Source organism: Ovis canadensis, chromosome 24, assembly GCF_042477335.2.
Source record: "Ovis canadensis isolate MfBH-ARS-UI-01 breed Bighorn chromosome 24, ARS-UI_OviCan_v2, whole genome shotgun sequence".
In the NCBI taxonomy this organism is placed as follows: Eukaryota; Metazoa; Chordata; class Mammalia; order Artiodactyla; family Bovidae; genus Ovis; species Ovis canadensis.
Genome location: NC_091268.1, coordinates 36,361,805 through 36,381,341, shown reverse-complemented (window position 1 = coordinate 36,381,341; position 19,537 = coordinate 36,361,805). Strand labels below are relative to the sequence as shown.

The following is a 19,537-nucleotide window of genomic DNA, read 5'->3' as shown; positions in this document are numbered from 1 at the left end:
CATGACTTAACGACTAAACCGCCACATTTTTGTCTTTTAAGGGAGATTTTCGTCATAAGGTTTATTATGCCTTCAGTAAACCTTGAGAATTTTATCTGCTGTCTAGGTTTGTTGAGATTAGTTTGAAAATCTTGACAGCTTCCTGGTCTAACTTAATTCCTGCAAATCCAATGCTCACATGTCTTTTAAGCAGTGGAGTTAGGACATGAAGCTAAAATACATCTTCATGGCCACCCCTGAGATCTATTCAGAAGAATGGGGGCGTGCTGAGTACATTGGCATGCTTTGGGAGAAAGATAAAAGGAGAAAGGATCACTTAGAGGGCAACAGATTCAAGCTCTAGATGACAACAGAGCAGGTGTTTTTCCTGCCTTCTGAAAAAATTATTCATTTATTTATTTGGCTGCATTGGATCTTGGTTACAGCATGTGGGGTGTTCATTATGACCCGTGGGCTTAGTTGCCCCATGGCACGTGGGATCTAAGGTCCCCAACCAAGGACTGAACCCATGTCCCCTTCATTGGAAGGTGGATTCCTAACCACTGGACCACCAGGGAAGTCCCTTTTCTGCCTTTTTTTAAGCCAGCGGTCATCCGTGGGTACCTGCTTGCCCGGGAGAGTGGGCAGTGGTGGATCTCTTGCTGAGGTCAGGGGGCAGGAGGGCAGCAGGCAGCATATCCTGGCGGACCCAGTAAGGCCTCATTTCTTCTGCCTCCACAGGTGCAGCTTTTAGCGGCCTGGCAGGAGCTGTGCCAAACCGACCTGCCCGTGGACCGGCAGCTCGCTGGACTCTACGACGCCTTGCTCGGTGCTTGGCACACACAAATCCAGTGGGCTTCGCAGGTAACAGCTCATCTGGGTTTTCGGGAGGACAGAGCCCGTGGTGCCAAGGGAGAGGCCGATGACCTTGACACCCTCAGCTCTGCTTGAAGAACTTCCCCTTATGCTGCCATCACCAGAAGGGTTAAAAGATAAGCTTCAAAACCCAAGGCAGGCAAAGCTTCAGGTCTCCATTCAAACTCTTCTTATCGCTCTTATCTGTAGCTTAAATAGGATCTAATGTGACAGTGTTGCTTGTTGTTCAGCCAGGCAGCCCATGGAATTCCTGGAGGCCGTTATCTCCTGATCTAAAAGCAGGAGGCCCTTAGTCAGGTTGTGCTTGAGTGAACCAGACCTTTTTATCTTAACTTGGGGTAAAATTTACCTGGTCTAAAGTGAGTTTCCCTTGTTTTCACAATACACCAGGAGTTAGAGGAGCAGTATAGAGTTTTAAAGGTGCCCTCTGACTTAGGGCAGAGGTGAGGCAGAGAAACTGCATTTCGTTGACTTTCAGGAACTTTCCATCCTTTACCTTCTCGAATATTCAGCCTTAAAGGGTATAAATCACTGGTCCCACGTCTTCGTGCCAGGAAGTGCCCCGGATCTTCTTTTTTTTGTCTGAGTAATGACTGACTGGGCCTGTTCATGGTGTGGCTTATTATATTTTTTTCAAAATTCATTGTGAATCACCCTTCAAGTGCTGGTCAGTCATTCGCAGGCATGAACTTGACGGTGGTTGGAGATGATTCCTCATACAGGGTCACGTCGCTCAAGATCGTTGAAGCAGTCTTCTCCATCCTTGTTTCTTTCTTCTTGAACCATTCAGTCTGGGGGAAAAAAAAAAACCAAGCAAAACAAAAAACAACCCCCTGTGGAAGTTTCATGGTTTTTATGTCATTGTCAGTTTTCAGTGACCCTGTCCATCCACACTCATTTCTGTGTCCTTGTCTGCTGCTTCTATCAGGAGGATTACAACAGTTCATGCGCAAATGTACAGATGCCCCTCAGTGTCTGAGTAAAAGGATTTCGACTTCTCACACTTCTATTCAGGCCTCATCCCAAGTTTTGTAAGATGTGATGTATGTCCTTGTGTGCATGCTCAGTCCTGTCTGACTCTTTGCAACTGTGTGGACTGTAGCCCGCCAGGCTCCTCTGTCCATGGAAAATTCCAGGTAAGAATACTGGAGTGGGTTGCCACTTCCTACTCCAAGGGATCTTTCCAACCCAGGGATCGAACCCTTGTCTCTTGGTCTCTTGTGTCTCCGACATTGGCAGGCGGGTTCTTTACCACTGAGCCAGCTGGGAAGTCCCTGTAAGATACAAGTATATGCTAATTTACGCTTTTGTCCCAGGGCCCGTTTTCTTTTCAAAATGTGAGTCTGATACGTGACTGTTACCTCCTAAAGCTCAGTATAGCACAGAAGAAAACCAAAGGTGCCGGGGTGAATATGTCTCTGAAGACTTTTTATCCTCAGTATTTTAATATGAAAATTTCCCAACGTACAAAAGATTTGAAAGAATTGTGCAGTGAACACCCATGGACCCACACCTCCTGTGTTCTACAATGAACATTTTGCTGTTTGCTTTACCACAGATCTAGCCATCTCTCCATGTGTCTATCTGTTCACCAACTCATCTTAGTTTTTGACTCATTTCAAAGTAAGTTGCAAACATCATTCACTTTCAAACATACATATCATTGGCTAGAGTTCAGTATTTGTTTACTGAGTTTTTTTAGGTAAATTGTGAACTGTGATGATCTTAAATATGCCATTTGATTAGTTTTGACAAATGCAGTTTAACCTAGTCCCCTACCAAGGTACAGAATGCAACTGTCATCCTAGAAAGTTCTCTTGCATTCCTTCTCAGTTGGTCTTTGTGCCACCATCACTGAGGGCAACCGCTGGGCTGTTTTTTCCACCATAAATCAGTTCAGCCCGTCGTAGAATTTCATGCAAATGGAATTTTGCGGTGTATGTTCTTTTGTGGAGGATTCTTTTATTCAGCCTGGTTTTGAAGCTTCATTCGTGTTGCTGTGTGCATCAGTAGTTCCTTTTCGTTACTGAACGCTCTTACATGGTGTGAATATATCTCGGTTTTGTTTATTCAGCCTTTTCTTGATGGACACTTGGACTGTTTCTAGTTCGGTGTGATTGTAAGTGGAGCTGCTCTGAACCTTGTTCTATAAGTCTTTTTGTGGATACCACAGGTTCATGTCTCTTGGGTAAACCCATGGGAGAGATACTGCTGGGTTATAGAGTAGGTCTATATCTAGATATACAAGAAATCAGCACTTTTCAAAGTGGTTGTGCTTTTTCACACTCCCACACACGAGTACGCGAGAGTTCCGATTGCTCCACATCCTTGCCATCATTAGATGTTGTCAGTCTTTTTAATCTTAGCCATTCTGGTGGGTGTAGTATCTCCCTGTGATTTTAATTTGCATTTCCCTGATGACTAAGGGTGTTGAACTCCTTTTCTCATGCTTATCGGCCACTTGTATATCTTCCTTTGTGAAGTATCTGTTCTGGTGTTCTGCCTATTTTTTTAAAAAATTGGGTAACTTGCTTTTTAAATTATTGAGTTATGGAAGTTCTTTGTATATTCTGGATATAAGTTCTTGATCAGATATATTTTGTAGATACTTCCTTCCAGTCCGAGCAGAAGTGTTGATTTTTGATGAACTTAATTTTATCATAGTTTTCTTATATGGTTATTCTTTCTTTGTCCTCAGAAACTATCACCAACCCCCAAGTTGCAAAGACATTCTTCTGTGTTTTCTTCTAGATGCTTGTTGAGCTTTTACATTTAGTTCTGTGGCCCATCTAGAATCAATTTTTGTATATAGTGTAAGGTGGGGCTTCCCTGGTGGCTCAGACAGTAAAGAATAAAGAAGCTGCCTGCGATGCAGGAGACCTGGGTTTGATCCCTGGGTTGGGACGATCCCTTGGAGAAGGGAATGGCTGCCCACTCCAGTATTCTTGCCTGGAGAATTCCAGTGTAAGGTAATGCCACATTGTTTCTGCATGTTGTCTGGGTTAATTCCATGCCCCGTGTTGTTAAGTTTGATCTTGTAGTCTTTTGAACCTTTTGGTGGTTCTTTAACCAGTGGCCATCCCTTGTGCCAGATCACTTTAAAGGAAAAGGGACACCTTTGAGCATGAGAGACCTGCTGGTTGGTCAGCTGAAACTGTCAGCTGTAAACATTATAGTTCCAGCTGCCCAACCAATTAGAAGGCTTTGGTTTAGAGTAGTTTAGTTTAATTCTTCCCCCGCCTCAAGTCATTTAAGTAGGAGATAAAAGTGAAGTAGATATTCATTGCCTAGTCCTTTCTCACAATACCAGGAGAAGAGCCAGGATTTCTTTTTCTAGATAAGAATACTTTTCATTGTCTCCATTGGTTCCATCCTTTCTTGTAGTAAAATGTTTCTTTTGTTAAATCAGGAAGTTGGACTGGGTGATATCTAAAGATCTCTGTGATTCTCTTATGTTTGGGGGATCATGGAGGGAATATTAATACTTTGGATAGAGACAGAGGAGGGTGTGTATTGGTGCAATTTTGTGTGGAGGCAGTGGGAATATATGATGGAGAAACACTGAATGCAAGACAGGAGTTTGGCTTTCTCTAGAAGGCAGTGAGCATCTGGAGCAGTAGTGTGAATGATGTTACTGTTTTAAGAATCACTTTGGTGTTAGACCATCGCCTATGTAGTTCCTCTGCCAAAAAGTCTCACCAAGAGGAAGCATGCAGATAAATCGAAGACCATTTTTTGAAACAACTGTCCTGGACTCTTCAAAAATGTCAGTATCATGAAAGAAAAACAGTCAGGGAGTTATTAAGATTAAAGGAGACAAAAAGGCAACTGAATGTAATTTCACGATCTTGGATGGGATTCTGCGTGATGACAAAAAAAGCTATTCAAAAGAACATTAAAAAGATGATTGAGGAGATTTGAACATGGACCATAGCAGGTATAAGTATTACATCAAAGTTAAGTTTGATTAGTTGCAGTGTTGTGGTGATAAGGCTGGCCTTATTCTTAGGCGATATATGCCGAAGTATTTAGCGGTAACATGTCATGATACCTGTGATTACCTTTTCAATGGTTTAGGAAGTAAAGCATTTGTGGCAAAATACTAATTGTTGAATCTTGCAATATTTAAACATTTAAAGCATAAGAAAAATTCTAAATAACCTTTAAAAATAGTGAATTTGGTAATGGTAAATAGGGTGAATTGATGAAGAAAGACTGAAGACAGGTAGGAAGCTATGTTTGGTCTAGGATAGTGATGGTAACGTAACAAAGGCATCCAGTTAAAAAATGGGCAATTGTTAGAACCTGGTAGGTGACAAAGGACCTGAAAGGAAGGAAAGTGGAAAGAGAGATTTTTATTCTGGTCGAATGGAAATGCTACTGACAGAAATAAGGAAGTTGAGAGAAACAGGTCTGAGGAGGTCAGCAGGAAAAGAATGAATTCCAATCTGGGACACTTTAAAATTCCAAGAGAGAGTGGCTCAGCTCAATGGTGACACCTAGTAGATGGCTGGAAGCTGTCATTCAGGAAATATAAATTGGTTGTTTCGGTATTTGTTGGGTTAAATGCAAATTTCCTCTGTCTCTTTCTCTCAGACTCCAGCAGTGATATTTATTAAACTAAATAGGTGCTCATTGAATTCACTATGAGAATTAAAACATTTGATCTTCTCTTTTCATAATAATCTAAGAAAAGATATTAGCATATTTTGGACCATGTGCATGACCACCTTATAACCAGTTGCAGCCGTATGATTTCAGTGGGTGCATTCGTGTTGGTAGTCACGTTGGTACCCGTCTTCTCTTGGGGGCGAATGAAAAAAGAGGTAATACTTACATGATATAAGTGCTGGTGTCAAGTGAGTGCTGTTTTATGTACGTTGCATAATGTTTTCTAGGATCCTTCCCTTTTTATGGCTGAGTAATCTGTTGTGTGTATTTATCGAATTTTGTTTATCCATTCATTTGTAGGTAAACACTTGAATTGCTTCTGACTTTTGGCTATTCGGAATAATGATGCTGTGAACAGGGGTGTACAAACATCTGTTTGGGTCCCTGTTTTCAATTTTTGGGGGTGTATACCTACAAGTGGAATTGCTGGATCATATAATCCTATGTTTAACATTTTGAGGAACTGCCAAATGTTTTCCATAGCAACTGCAATGTTTTCCATTCCCGTCAGCCATGCATAAGAATCCAAGATCATGAGAAATTTGCCCTATGTTTTCTTCTAAGAATTTTATAGTTCACTCTTTAACATATAGGTCTTAACATTTGAGTTAATTTTTATATATGGTATAAGGTAAGGATCCAACTTTTTTTGTTGTTGTTATGTGGATTTCCAGTTTTCTGAGTGCCATTTGTCAAAAAGACTGTCCTTTTTCGATTGAATGATTTTTGGCACCCTTGTTTAAAATCATTTAACCATGCATGTGTTTTTCTGGGCTCTCTATTCTATGCCATTGGGCTATTTGTCTATTCTTACTCAGATGCCACACTGTTTTGACTATTATAGCTTTGTTGTAAATTTTGAAAATAGGAAGCATGAGATAGTCAATGTTCTTCTTTTTCAGTATTGTTTTTGCTATTTGAGGTTCCCTGAAATTCCATATGAATTTTAGAATGAGTTTTCCTGTTTCTCCAGAAAATACTTTGGGGATTTTAATGGTGAGTACACTGAATATATAGATGGCCTTGGGTAGTATTATTATCTAGCTCAGTGGGTAAAGAATCTGCCTGCAATGTAGGAGATCCAGGTTTGATCCCTGGGTTGGGAAGATCCCCTGTAAAAGGAAATGACAACCCACTCCAGTATTCTTGCCTGGAGAATCCCACGGACAGAGGATTTGCAGGCTGGTCTACAAATGTGCTTCCAGATCCTCTAACTGATTCAGTGAATTGCTCTTCCTCAGTTCTGTTTGTTCCCTGCCACCCATACCCTCCCCGTTTCTGCATTTCATTTTCACAGTCCTGTCTCTAGCCAGTATCCAAATACTACATGTGATAGATTTGAAAATAGTTAGGCAGACATGAAGTAGCCAGTTGTCTTGGAGGCAAGGCACAAGTCTTGCTAGTTTACTTGGCTTCTGAGCACATCTACTTGGGTGCTGAGCGAAGCCTGGACCCTGTAGCTCTTGATTGGACTACTTCCTGGCTCAGAGGGATTCCTGCAGGCCATCCAGGAGTCTGCTTCATTGGAAGGTTTGCTCCCATGTGATAACACGGACGCCTCTCTCCCCCTGCAGGTCTTCAAGAACCACCACGACGTAGTAACTGTTTTGCTGATTCAGACCCTGGGGGCCTTGGTGCCCTCTCTGCCCATGTGCCTCAGTTCCGGCGTGGAGCGGGCAGGACCTGAGCTGGAGCTCGTCAAGCTGCTGGAGTTCTACGATGCCACCGCCCACTTCGCCAAGGGGTTGGAGATGGCCCTGCTCCCCCACGCACGTAAACATGCTTCCTCCCAGCTCTCTGACTTGCCTTCACTCACTTTTTTTGGGGTGGGTCGGGGGGCCTGGGTTTGTTTACCTTTTCCAGTGACTGATTTTACAGACATGGAAAGGAGCAGTGTTTTCCTTCTCAACAGTGAGGGAAACCTTTTCCATGAAAACATTGCCATTATGGAAATAATTGTTGCCTAATATATTTGCCTAGCTCCAGTGCTGCCTAGACGCTTCACACATGCTGGGGAAGTGACAGGGACTTCTGCAGGGGCTTAGAGTGTAAGAGGCAGGTGGACGTCAGTGGCAGCGAGTGGGCAGCGAGTTAGGCTGGGAGGGTGGTGTCCTCTTCCTCTTAAGTCATCACAGAACCTCTGGCAAGTCAGCCTAAAAAAGTAAGTTCAAGAGAACAAGTGGATTAGAGGAGGCTTTTGCAAGGGCAACAGCATATTTTTAAGGGCAAGGATGCCGTATTAGGACCAAGGGTGGCTATAAGGTACCTGGGCTTTCCCCAGATGCTGTGTGAGAGCACAGCGCTTTTTATTCCCATTTGGGCAAACAATGCGTGGTGTGTTGCATTTCCCCAGCTGTTTTCCATCTATATTAAAAGCATCATAAAGCTTTAAGTCACACAGACCTCGTGAGGAATGCTGCTGTCAAATCAGGAAGTCGCCTGCAGGAAGGCCTGCTTCTGCCATTGGGCTGCTGTGTGTCACTAACTTGGTTTATTTACTAGTTATTCTCTTTAATTGCCTTCATGTATAATTACCTCGTACATTCCAGGGAGTGTGTTTGTTGTTCGAGTTCCTGATGACTCATCAGGGGTTTTTGGCACACTTGCTGGTCAGGCCTCGACTGTGGGAGAGGCACGGTGGATGTGGACAGCTTCCAGGGATCTGGACATCGTTGTCCTAGTGGTTGGAGAGTGTTTAGGCTGAGTGTCCTGCAGGGGCAGAGTGGAATGAAGGCAGGGCCAGAAGCAGGTTGCTTTCCTCCTACTGATGATGGATATTGCTGAAGAAGAGAGAACCACCCTCTAAAGAACCAGATACAGAAAGTACTTTGTTAGTCAGCCATGGAAGTTTAGATTTTTCATGATTCCTATTGAGATTAAAAAAAAAATTATATGTATTTTTTAGTTTAAAAGTACTTTGGAAACAGACATAAAAATAAAAGAGAATAAAAATGATCCATAATCTCTTCACTCAGAGAGGCATGGGAACATTTTATTTCCTCCCAGTAGTTCATATATAAATATACATGTTCATAAATGTATATGAAATAAAGGGCTTCCCAGGTAACTCAGTGGTAAAGAATCCATCTGCCAGTGCTCTAGATGTGGGTTCAGTCTCTGGGCTGGGAAGATCCCCTGGAGGAGGAAATTGGCCACCCAGTATTCTTGCCTGGGAAATCCCATGGACAGAGGAGCCTGGTAGGCTCTAGTACATGGGGTTGCAGAAGAGTTGGACATGACTTAGTGACTAAATAACAACAACGTATGAAATAGGTGCATATATAAATATATACATGTGCATGTATCTTGAAAAATACTAGTTTATATGATCTTATACTCTCTTTTTTGCTCACATTAATATAATGAGCATTTTTATGTCATTAAGTATCTTCCTAAGACATGGTTTTTAATGACCATTTGATAATGATGGCTTACTTTAATTTTTTAATCCACTATTTAGAAATAAAACTATTATAAACAATCTTGCACATTGATTTTGGAGCCCACTTCTGATTATTCCTTGGAAGAAGTTTGAAAATTACAGTTGCTAATAAATGAAAAATTTAAAGATTTTGTCACATTTAGTTCTGTAGAAAGTTTCTGCCTCTTTACGGATTCATCTGTAGTAAATAAGGCTCCTCATTCCCCCATGCCCTAACCAGCACTAGGCTCTATTGTTTTTCCCCTTGCCAGTTTCTTAGACAGTTAACAATACATTGTTTCAATTTTCATTTCTTTGATTACTAGCCAGTTTGAAAATTATAAAAAGTTATATTTTTTCTCTTAAATTGCTTATTCTTTTGCCTCTTTTTCTGTTTGAGAGTTTAATCTATTTCTGGTTAATTTATAAGGGCAATTTATTTAAAACAATGTTTTATCAAATATGTTCTCAACAAAGCACTGTTGTAAAAATTCATGATACAGTTATATCTATAACATAAGATGAAACTCTCCTATAATCCCACTAGCTGGAAATAACCACTGTTAAAAATTTGGTGTGTATTCCCAAAATATCTTACATAGTATGGATTTTTTCTCATTATCAGCTATGTTGCAGATACGTTTTCTAACTTTCTAGTTTACCTTTAAGACTTTTCTATTTTAATGTATATAGTGTAACTCTCTAAAAGGTTATGCAGTAGAAAGTAAAAAAAAATAATTAGTTGACTTTATAGTTAACAAGCAATATGTTTGGAGTAGGAAATGACAACCCACTCCAGGATTCTTGCCTGGAGAATTCTGTGGACCGATGAGCCTGGTGGTACAGTCCATGGGGTCATAAAGAGTTGGACACCACTGAACACATACACACACGTATTGGGTTTAGAAAAACCCAGAAAATACAAGGAAGGAAAAAGAGCAAGCTCAATCAGCTGTCCAGAAACAATATTTTACGTTATATACATATGCATATTTTGTATATGAGTGTGTGTATGTACTTAAATGCTTTTTATTTTTTATTAGTTTTTATTGGAGTATAATTGCTTTACAATGTTGTTACCTTTTTTTTTTGAAGAACTACTGTCTTTTAAATTTTTATTTGTTTATTTATTTTTGATGGAGCTGGGTCTTTGTAGCTGTGTGCAGACTTTCTCTGCTTGCAGCAAGTGGGAGCTACTCTTCCTTGTGGTGGGTGTGTGGGCTCACTGTGGCAGCTTCTCTTGTTGCAGAGCATGGGCTCTAGGGTGTGGGGGCTTCAGGAGTTGCAGTGTGTGGGCTCAGTAACTGTGGCACTTGGGCTTAGTTGCCACGCAGCATGTGGGATTTTCCTGGGCCAAGAATCGAACCTGTGTCCCCTGCACTGGCAGGTGGATGCCTAACGGCTGGACCACCAAGGAAGTCCTTGTTAAATATTTTTAATACAATATTTTATTATCACCGTCACCCTCCCAGTTTTATATTGATGCAGTACTGTCATCCAGTACACAAATTTTCCTAGTTCCACAACAGTCTTTATAGCCGTTTCCCTACCTCTTACTAAAGTCTGCTCAGTGTACATGCATTATTTTTGGTTGTCCTTTCTCTTTAATCTCTTTTAAACTAAAAACAGTCATCTCATCTCTGGTCTTTTATGATACTGATGTCTTTGCAGAATACAGGGTAGTTTTCTTATAGAATGTCCTATAGCTTGGAATTATCTAGTTGTTTCCTTGTGTTTAGATTTAGATGAAACATTTTTAATAAGAATACCACGCTGTTGATGATGTATACTTCTGTGGCATCACATCAGGAGACACATAATGTCCAATTATTGGTGGTGGGTTGGATTAATCACTTGGTAGTTATACCTGCCAGGTCACTCCATTGTGAAGTTACCTTTTCCTCTTTGTAATTAATAATTATCTATGGGGTGATATTTTAGCCCATAGGAATATTCCGTTCCTTAAGAAACATTTACCTAATGACTTTAGCATCCGTTTGTAATTCCTGCCTGAATATGCCTTTACATTGCTGATCATAAAATGGTAATATTCTCATATTACCATTCTCTCATTTCTTTTACATACATTTGCAGGCATTCTTTTGTGAAGAGATTTTTCTTCCTTTGTCTCTCTTTAATGTCACTATAAACTTATGGATTTTTAAATTCATTGTATTATAATTATTTTCATTATTCATTTTGATGCTTAGGTTATTTCAAATTTGGTCGGTGATTGCCCCTTCAGGCTGGTGCCTGCATCATTTTGACATGTCCCTATCAGCCTTAGAGTTTTTATTGCTTTTTGGTACACACAGATCTGGGAACATTTTGTACTGCCTCAGACCTGGAATCAGCCGTTTTCTCAAGGAGCTTGGTTTCTTCTAGTGGGAAATGGTATTTAGGAACCAAGATGTGGCACCATGCATGCTTATTGTTGCTGGGCTAATATTACTTCCTAGGCCCTTTGTGAACAGAGCTAGGAAATACATTTATTTTATTTCTTTATTTAAAAAAAATTTTTTTTAATTTTATTTTTTAATTGAAGGATACATGCTTTACAGGATTGTGTTGATTTCTGCCAAGCATCGACATGAATCAGCCATAGGTGTATGACTCAAGGAACTCAAACCCGGGCTCCTTAACAACCTAGAGGGGTGGGATGAGGAAGGAGGTGGGAAGGAGGTTCAAGAGGGAGGGGACATTTGTGTGCCTATTTATTTATCTTTGGTTGTGCTGAGTCTGTTCCTACCTGGGCTCCTCTCTAGTTGCGGTGAGCAGGCCTCCTCTCTAGTTGCAGGGAGCAGGGCCTCCTCTCTAGTTGCAGTGAGCAGGGCCTCCTCTCTAGTTGCAGGGAGCAGGGCCTCCTCTCTAGTTGCAGGGAGCAGGGCCTCCTCTCTAGTTGCAGGGAGCAGGGCCTCCTCTCTAGTTGCGGTGAGCAGGGCCTCCTCTCTAGTTGCAGGGAGTGGGGCCTCCTCTCTAGTTGCAGGGAGCGGGGCCTCCTCTCTAGTTGCAGTGAGCAGGGCCTCCTCTCTAGTTGCGGTGAGCAGGGCCTCCTCTCTAGTTGCGGTGAGCAGGGCCTCCTCTCTAGTTGCAGGGAGCAGGGCCTCCTCTCTAGTTGCGGTGAGCAGGGCCTCCTCTCTAGTTGCGGTGAGCAGGGCCTCCTCTCTAGTTGCAGGGAGCAGGGCCTCCTCTCTAGTTGCGGTGAGCGGGGCCTCCTCTCTAGTTGCAGGGAGTGGGGCCTCCTCTCTGGTTGGGGTGAGCAGGGCCTCCTCTCTAGTTGCAGGGAGCGGGGCCTCCTCTCTAGTTGCAGGGAGTGGGGCCTCCTCTCTAGTTGCAGGGAGCAGGGCCTCCTCTCTGGTTGCGGTGAGCAGGGCCTCCTCTCTAGTTGCAGTGAGCAGGGGCTCCTCTCTAGTTGGGGTGAGCAGGGCCTCCTCTCTGGTTGCGGTGAGCAGGGCCTTTTCTCTAGTTGCAGGGAGCGGGGCCTCCTCTCTAGTTGCGGTGAGCAGGGCCTCCTCTCTAGTTGCAGGGAGCAGGGCCTCCTCTCTAGTTGGGGTGAGCAGGGCCTCCTCTCTGGTTGCGGTGAGCAGGGCCTTTTCTCTAGTTGCAGGGAGCGGGGCCTCCTCTCTAGTTGCGGTGAGCAGGGCCTCCTCTCTAGTTGCAGGGAGCGGGGCCTCCTCTCTAGTTGCAGGGAGCAGGGCCTCCTCTCTAGTTGCAGGGAGCAGGGCCTCCTCTCTAGTTGCAGTGAGCAGGGCCTCCTCTCTAGTTGCAGTGAGCAGGGGCTCCTCTCTAGTTGCAGTGAGCAGGGCCTCCTCTCTAGTTGCAGTGAGCAGGGCCTCCTCTCTAGTTGCAGGGAGCGGGGCCTCCTCTCTAGTTGCAGGGAGCAGGGCCTCCTCTCTAGTTGCAGGGAGCGGGGCCTCCTCTCTAGTTGCAGTGAGCAGGGCCTCCTCTCTGGTTGGGGTGAGCAGGGCCTCCTCTCTAGTTGCAGGGAGCAGGGCCTCCTCTCTAGTTGCAGGGAGCGGGGCCTCCTCTCTAGTTGCAGTGAGCAGGGCCTCCTCTCTAGTTGCAGGGAGCGGGGCCTCCTCTCTAGTTGCAGTGAGCAGGGCCTCCTCTCTAGTTGCAGGGAGCAGGGCCTCCTCTCTAGTTGCAGTGAGCAGGGCCTCCTCTCTAGTTGCGGTGAGCAGGCCTCCTCTCTAGTTGCAGGGAGCAGGGCCTCCTCTCTAGTTGCGGTGAGCGGGGCCTCCTCTCTAGTTGCAGTGAGCAGGGCCTCCTCTCTAGTTGCGGTGAGCGGGGCCTCCTCTCTAGTTGCAGTGAGCAGGGCCTCCTCTCTAGTTGCGGTGAGCAGGGCCTCCTCTCTAGTTGCAGGGAGCAGGGCCTCCTCTCTAGTTGCAGGGAGCAGGGCCTCCTCTCTAGTTGCGGTGAGCAGGGCCTCCTCTCTAGTTGCAGTGAGCAGGGCCTCCTCTCTAGTTGCAGGGAGCGGGGCCTCCTCTCTAGTTGCGGTGAGCAGGGCCTCCTCTCTAGTTGCAGGGAGCAGGGCCTCCTCTCTAGTTGGGGTGAGCAGGGCCTCCTCTCTAGTTGGGGTGAGCAGGGCCTCCTCTCTAGTTGCAGTGAGCGGGGCCTCCTCTCTAGTTGCAGGGAGCGGGGCCTCCTCTCTAGTTGCGGTGAGCAGGGCCTCCTCTCTAGTTGCAGGGAGCAGGGCCTCCTCTCTAGTTGGGGTGAGCAGGGCCTCCTCTCTAGTTGGGGTGAGCAGGGCCTCCTCTCTAGTTGCAGTGAGCAGGGCCTCCTCTCTAGTTGCAGGGAGCAGGGCCTCCTCTCTGGTTGCGGTGAGCAGGGCCTCCTCTCTAGTTGCAGGGAGCAGGGCCTCCTCTCTAGTTGCGGTGAGCGGGGCCTCCTCTCTAGTTGCAGGGAGCAGGGCCTCCTCTCTAGTTGCAGGGAGCAGGGCCTCCTCTCTAGTTGCGGTGAGCGGGGCCTCCTCTCTAGTTGGGGTGAGCAGGGCCTCCTCTCTAGTTGCGGTGAGCAGGGCCTCCTCTCTAGTTGCGGTGAGCAGGGCCTCCTCTCTAGTTGCAGGGAGCGGGGCCTCCTCTCTAGTTGGGGTGAGCAGGGGCTCCTCTCTAGTTGCAGGGAGCGGGGCCTCCTCTCTAGTTGCGGTGAGCAGGGCCTCCTCTCTAGTTGCAGGGAGCAGGGCCTCCTCTCTAGTTGCAGGGAGCAGGGCCTCCTCTCTAGTTGCGGTGAGCAGGGCCTCCTCTCTAGTTGCGGTGAGCAGGGCCTCCTCTCTAGTTGCAGGGAGCAGGGCCTCCTCTCTAGTTGCAGGGAGCAGGGCCTCCTCTCTAGTTGCAGGGAGCAGGGCCTCCTCTCTAGTTGCAGTGAGCAGGGCCTCCTCTCTAGTTGCGGTGAGCGGGGCCTCCTCTCTAGTTGGGGTGAGCAGGGGCTTTTCTCTAGTTGCAGGGAGCGGGGCCTCCTCTCTGGTTGCGGTGAGCAGGGCCTCCTCTCTAGTTGCGGTGAGCGGGGCCTCCTCTCTAGTTGCGGTGAGCAGGGCCTCCTCTCTAGTTGCAGGGAGCAGGGCCTCCTCTCTAGTTGCGGTGAGCGGGGCCTCCTCTCTAGTTGCGGTGAGCAGGGCCTCCTCTCTAGTTGCAGGGAGCAGGGCCTCCTCTCTAGTTGCAGGGAGCAGGGCCTCCTCTCTAGTTGCAGTGAGCAGGGCCTCCTCTCTAGTTGCAGGGAGCGGGGCCTCCTCTCTAGTTGCAGGGAGCAGGGCCTCCTCTCTAGTTGCAGGGAGCGGGGCCTCCTCTCTAGTTGCAGTGAGCAGGGCCTCCTCTCTAGTTGCAGGGAGCGGGGCCTCCTCTCTAGTTGCAGTGAGCAGGGCCTCCTCTCTAGTTGCAGGGAGCAGGGCCTCCTCTCTAGTTGCAGTGAGCAGGGCCTCCTCTCTAGTTGCGGTGAGCAGGCCTCCTCTCTAGTTGCAGGGAACAGGGCCTCCTCTCTAGTTGCGGTGAGCGGGGCCTCCTCTCTAGTTGCAGTGAGCAGGGCCTCCTCTCTAGTTGCGGTGAGCGGGGCCTCCTCTCTAGTTGCAGGGAGCAGGGCCTCCTCTCTAGTTGCAGGGAGCAGGGCCTCCTCTCTAGTTGCGGTGAGCAGGGCCTCCTCTCTAGTTGCAGTGAGCAGGGCCTCCTCTCTAGTTGCAGGGAGCGGGGCCTCCTCTCTAGTTGCGGTGAGCAGGGCCTCCTCTCTAGTTGCAGGGAGCAGGGCCTCCTCTCTAGTTGGGGTGAGCAGGGCCTCCTCTCTAGTTGGGGTGAGCAGGGCCTCCTCTCTAGTTGCAGTGAGCGGGGCCTCCTCTCTAGTTGCAGGGAGCGGGGCCTCCTCTCTAGTTGCAGGGAGCGGGGCCTCCTCTCTAGTTGCAGTGAGCAGGGCCTCCTCTCTAGTTGCAGGGAGCGGGGCCTCCTCTCTAGTTGCGGTGAGCAGGGGCTTTTCTCTAGTTGCAGGGAGTGGGGCCTCCTCTCTAGTTGCAGGGAGCAGGGCCTCCTCTCTAGTTGCGGTGAGCGGGGCCTCCTCTCTAGTTGCGGTGAGCGGGGCCTCCTCTCTAGTTGCGGTGAGCAGGGCCTCCTCTCTAGTTGCAGGGAGCAGGGCCTCCTCTCTGGTTGCGGTGAGCAGGGCCTCCTCTCTAGTTGCAGGGAGCGGGGCCTCCTCTCTAGTTGCGGTGAGCGGGGCCTCCTCTCTAGTTGCGGTGAGCAGGGCCTCCTCTCTAGTTGCAGGGAGCAGGGCCTCCTCTCTGGTTGCGGTGAGCAGGGCCTCCTCTCTAGTTGCAGGGAGCGGGGCCTCCTCTCTAGTTGCGGTGAGCGGGGCCTCCTCTCTAGTTGGGGTGAGCAGGGCCTCCTCTCTAGTTGCAGGGAGCAGGGCCTCCTCTCTAGTTGCGGTGAGCGGGGCCTCCTCTCTAGTTGGGGTGAGCAGGGCCTCCTCTCTAGTTGCGGTGAGCAGGGCCTCCTCTCTAGTTGCGGTGAGCGGGGCCTCCTCTCTAGTTGGGGTGAGCAGGGCCTCCTCTCTAGTTGCGGTGAGCAGGGCCTCCTCTCTAGTTGCGGTGAGCAGGGCCTCCTCTCTAGTTGCAGGGAGCGGGGCCTCCTCTCTAGTTGGGGTGAGCAGGGGCTCCTCTCTAGTTGCAGGGAGCGGGGCCTCCTCTCTAGTTGCGGTGAGCAGGGCCTCCTCTCTAGTTGCAGGGAGCAGGGCCTCCTCTCTAGTTGCAGGGAGCAGGGCCTCCTCTCTAGTTGCGGTGAGCAGGGCCTCCTCTCTAGTTGCGGTGAGCAGGGCCTCCTCTCTAGTTGCAGGGAGCAGGGCCTCCTCTCTAGTTGCAGGGAGCAGGGCCTCCTCTCTAGTTGCAGGGAGCAGGGCCTCCTCTCTAGTTGCAGTGAGCAGGGCCTCCTCTCTAGTTGCGGTGAGCGGGGCCTCCTCTCTAGTTGGGGTGAGCAGGGGCTTTTCTCTAGTTGCAGGGAGCGGGGCCTCCTCTCTGGTTGCGGTGAGCAGGGCCTCCTCTCTAGTTGCAGGGAGCAGGGCCTCCTCTCTAGTTGCGGTGAGCGGGGCCTCCTCTCTAGTTGCGGTGAGCAGGGCCTCCTCTCTAGTTGCAGGGAGCAGGGCCTCCTCTCTAGTTGCGGTGAGCGGGGCCTCCTCTCTAGTTGCGGTGAGCAGGGCCTCCTCTCTAGTTGCAGGGAGCAGGGCCTCCTCTCTAGTTGCAGGGAGCAGGGCCTCCTCTCTAGTTGCAGTGAGCAGGGCCTCCTCTCTAGTTGCAGGGAGCGGGGCCTCCTCTCTAGTTGCGGTGAGCAGGGGCTTTTCTCTAGTTGCAGGGAGTGGGGCCTCCTCTCTAGTTGCAGGGAGCAGGGCCTCCTCTCTAGTTGCGGTGAGCGGGGCCTCCTCTCTAGTTGCGGTGAGCAGGGCCTCCTCTCTAGTTGCAGGGAGCAGGGCCTCCTCTCTAGTTGCGGTGAGCAGGGCCTCCTCTCTAGTTGCGGTGAGCGGGGCCTCCTCTCTAGTTGCGGTGAGCAGGGCCTCCTCTCTAGTTGCAGGGAGCAGGGCCTCCTCTCTGGTTGCGGTGAGCAGGGCCTCCTCTCTAGTTGCAGGGAGCGGGGCCTCCTCTCTAGTTGCGGTGAGCGGGGCCTCCTCTCTAGTTGCGGTGAGCAGGGCCTCCTCTCTAGTTGCAGGGAGCAGGGCCTCCTCTCTGGTTGCAGGGAGCAGGGCCTCCTCTCTAGTTGCAGTGAGCAGGGCCTCCTCTCTAGTTGCGGTGAGCGGGGCCTCCTCTCTAGTTGCGGTGAGCAGGGCCTCCTCTCTAGTTGCAGGGAGCAGGGCCTCCTCTCTAGTTGCAGGGAGCAGGGCCTCCTCTCTAGTTGCAGTGAGCAGGGCCTCCTCTCTAGTTGCAGGGAGCGGGGCCTCCTCTCTAGTTGCGGTGAGCAGGGGCTTTTCTCTAGTTGCAGGGAGTGGGGCCTCCTCTCTAGTTGCAGGGAGCAGGGCCTCCTCTCTAGTTGCGGTGAGCGGGGCCTCCTCTCTAGTTGCGGTGAGCGGGGCCTCCTCTCTAGTTGCGGTGAGCAGGGCCTCCTCTCTAGTTGCAGGGAGCAGGGCCTCCTCTCTGGTTGCGGTGAGCAGGGCCTCCTCTCTAGTTGCAGGGAGCGGGGCCTCCTCTCTAGTTGCGGTGAGCAGGGCCTCCTCTCTAGTTGGGGTGAGCAGGGCCTCCTCTCTAGTTGCAGGGAGCAGGGCCTCCTCTCTAGTTGCAGGGAGCAGGGCCTCCTCTCTGGTTGCGGTGAGCAGGGCCTCCTCTCTAGTTGCAGGGAGCAGGGCCTCCTCTCTAGTTGCGGTGAGCGGGGCCTCCTCTCTAGTTGCGGTGAGCAGGGCCTCCTCTCTAGTTGCAGGGAGCAGGGCCTCCTCTCTAGTTGCAGGGAGCAGGGCCTCCTCTCTAGTTGCAGTGAGCAGGGCCTCCTCTCTAGTTGCAGGGAGCGGGGCCTCCTCTCTAGTTGCGGTGAGCAGGGGCTTTTCTCTAGTTGCAGGGAGTGGGGCCTCCTCTCTAGTTGCAGGGAGCAGGGCCTCCTCTCTAGTTGCGGTGAGCGGGGCCTCCTCTCTAGTTGCAGGGAGCAGGGCCTCCTCTCTAGTTGCGGTGAGCAGGGCCTCCTCTCTAGTTGCGGTGAGCGGGGCCTCCTCTCTAGTTGCAGGGAGCAGGGCCTCCTCTCTAGTTGCAGTGAGCAGGGCCTCCTCTCTGGTTGCGGTGAGCAGGGCCTCCTCTCTAGTTGCAGGGAGCGGGGCCTCCTCTCTAGTTGCGGTGAGTGGGGCCTCCTCTCTAGTTGCGGTGAGCAGGGCCTCCTCTCTAGTTGCAGGGAGCAGGGCCTCCTCTCTGGTTGCAGGGAGCAGGGCCTCCTCTCTAGTTGCAGTGAGCAGGGCCTCCTCTCTAGTTGCGGTGAGCGGGGCCTCCTCTCTAGTTGGGGTGAGCAGGGGCTTTTCTCTAGTTGCAGGGAGCGGGGCCTCCTCTCTGGTTGCGGTGAGCAGGGCCTCCTCTCTAGTTGCAGGGAGCAGGGCCTCCTCTCTAGTTGCGGTGAGCGGGGCCTCCTCTCTAGTTGCGGTGAGCAGGGCCTCCTCTCTAGTTGCAGGGAGCAGGGCCTCCTCTCTAGTTGCGGTGAGCGGGGCCTCCTCTCTAGTTGCGGTGAGCAGGGCCTCCTCTCTAGTTGCAGGGAGCAGGGCCTCCTCTCTAGTTGCAGGGAGCAGGGCCTCCTCTCTAGTTGCAGTGAGCAGGGCCTCCTCTCTAGTTGCAGGGAGCGGGGCCTCCTCTCTAGTTGTGGTGAGCAGGGGCTTTTCTCTAGTTGCAGGGAGTGGGGCCTCCTCTCTAGTTGCAGGGAGCAGGGCCTCCTCTCTAGTTGCGGTGAGCGGGGCCTCCTCTCTAGTTGCGGTGAGCGGGGCCTCCTCTCTAGTTGCGGTGAGCAGGGCCTCCTCTCTAGTTGCAGGGAGCAGGGCCTCCTCTCTGGTTGCGGTGAGCAGGGCCTCCTCTCTAGTTGCAGGGAGCGGGGCCTCCTCTCTAGTTGCGGTGAGCGGGGCCTCCTCTCTAGTTGCGGTGAGCAGGGCCTCCTCTCTAGTTGCAGGGAGCAGGGCCTCCTCTCTGGTTGCGGTGAGCAGGGCCTCCTCTCTAGTTGCAGGGAGCGGGGCCTCCTCTCTAGTTGCGGTGAGCGGGGCCTCCTCTCTAGTTGGGGTGAGCAGGGCCTCCTCTCTAGTTGCAGGGAGCAGGGCCTCCTCTCTAGTTGCAGGGAGCAGGGCCTCCTCTCTGGTTGCGGTGAGCAGGGCCTCCTCTCTAGTTGCGGTGAGCGGGGCCTCCTCTCTAGTTGCGGTGAGCAGGGCCTCCTCTCTAGTTGCGGTGAGCAGGGCCTCCTCTCTAGTTGCAGGGAGCAGGGCCTCCTCTCTAGTTGCAGTGAGCAGGGCCTCCTCTCTGGTTGTGGTGTGCAGGCTTCTCATTGCAGTGGCTTCTCTTGTTGCAGAGCACGGGCTTGAGGGCACTCAGCCGTCAGTAGCTGTGGGACTAGGGCTCAGTAGTTATGGCTTCTGGCCTCTGGAGCACAGACTCAGTAGTTGTAGTACACAGCTTATTGCTCT

The 19,537-nt window shown here is 49.8% G+C and overlaps 1 protein-coding gene across 4 annotated transcripts in view; it reads left to right on the top strand.

Annotated features, from left to right (window-relative positions):
- Nucleotides 1-19,537, top strand: part of COG7 (component of oligomeric golgi complex 7) — a 97,096-nt gene that overhangs the window by 27,513 nt on the left and 50,046 nt on the right. For all 4 annotated transcript variants that reach the window (XR_011252703.1, XR_011252704.1, XM_069570350.1 and 1 more), the window contains exons 6-7: nt 721-843; nt 7,101-7,299. Coding sequence is in view for 2 of the 4 variants with exons in the window: in XM_069570350.1 (XP_069426451.1) it covers nt 721-843; nt 7,101-7,299 (322 nt within the window). In the remaining 2 variants the exon portion in view is untranslated. The remainder of the gene's footprint in view (nt 1-720; nt 844-7,100; nt 7,300-19,537) is intronic.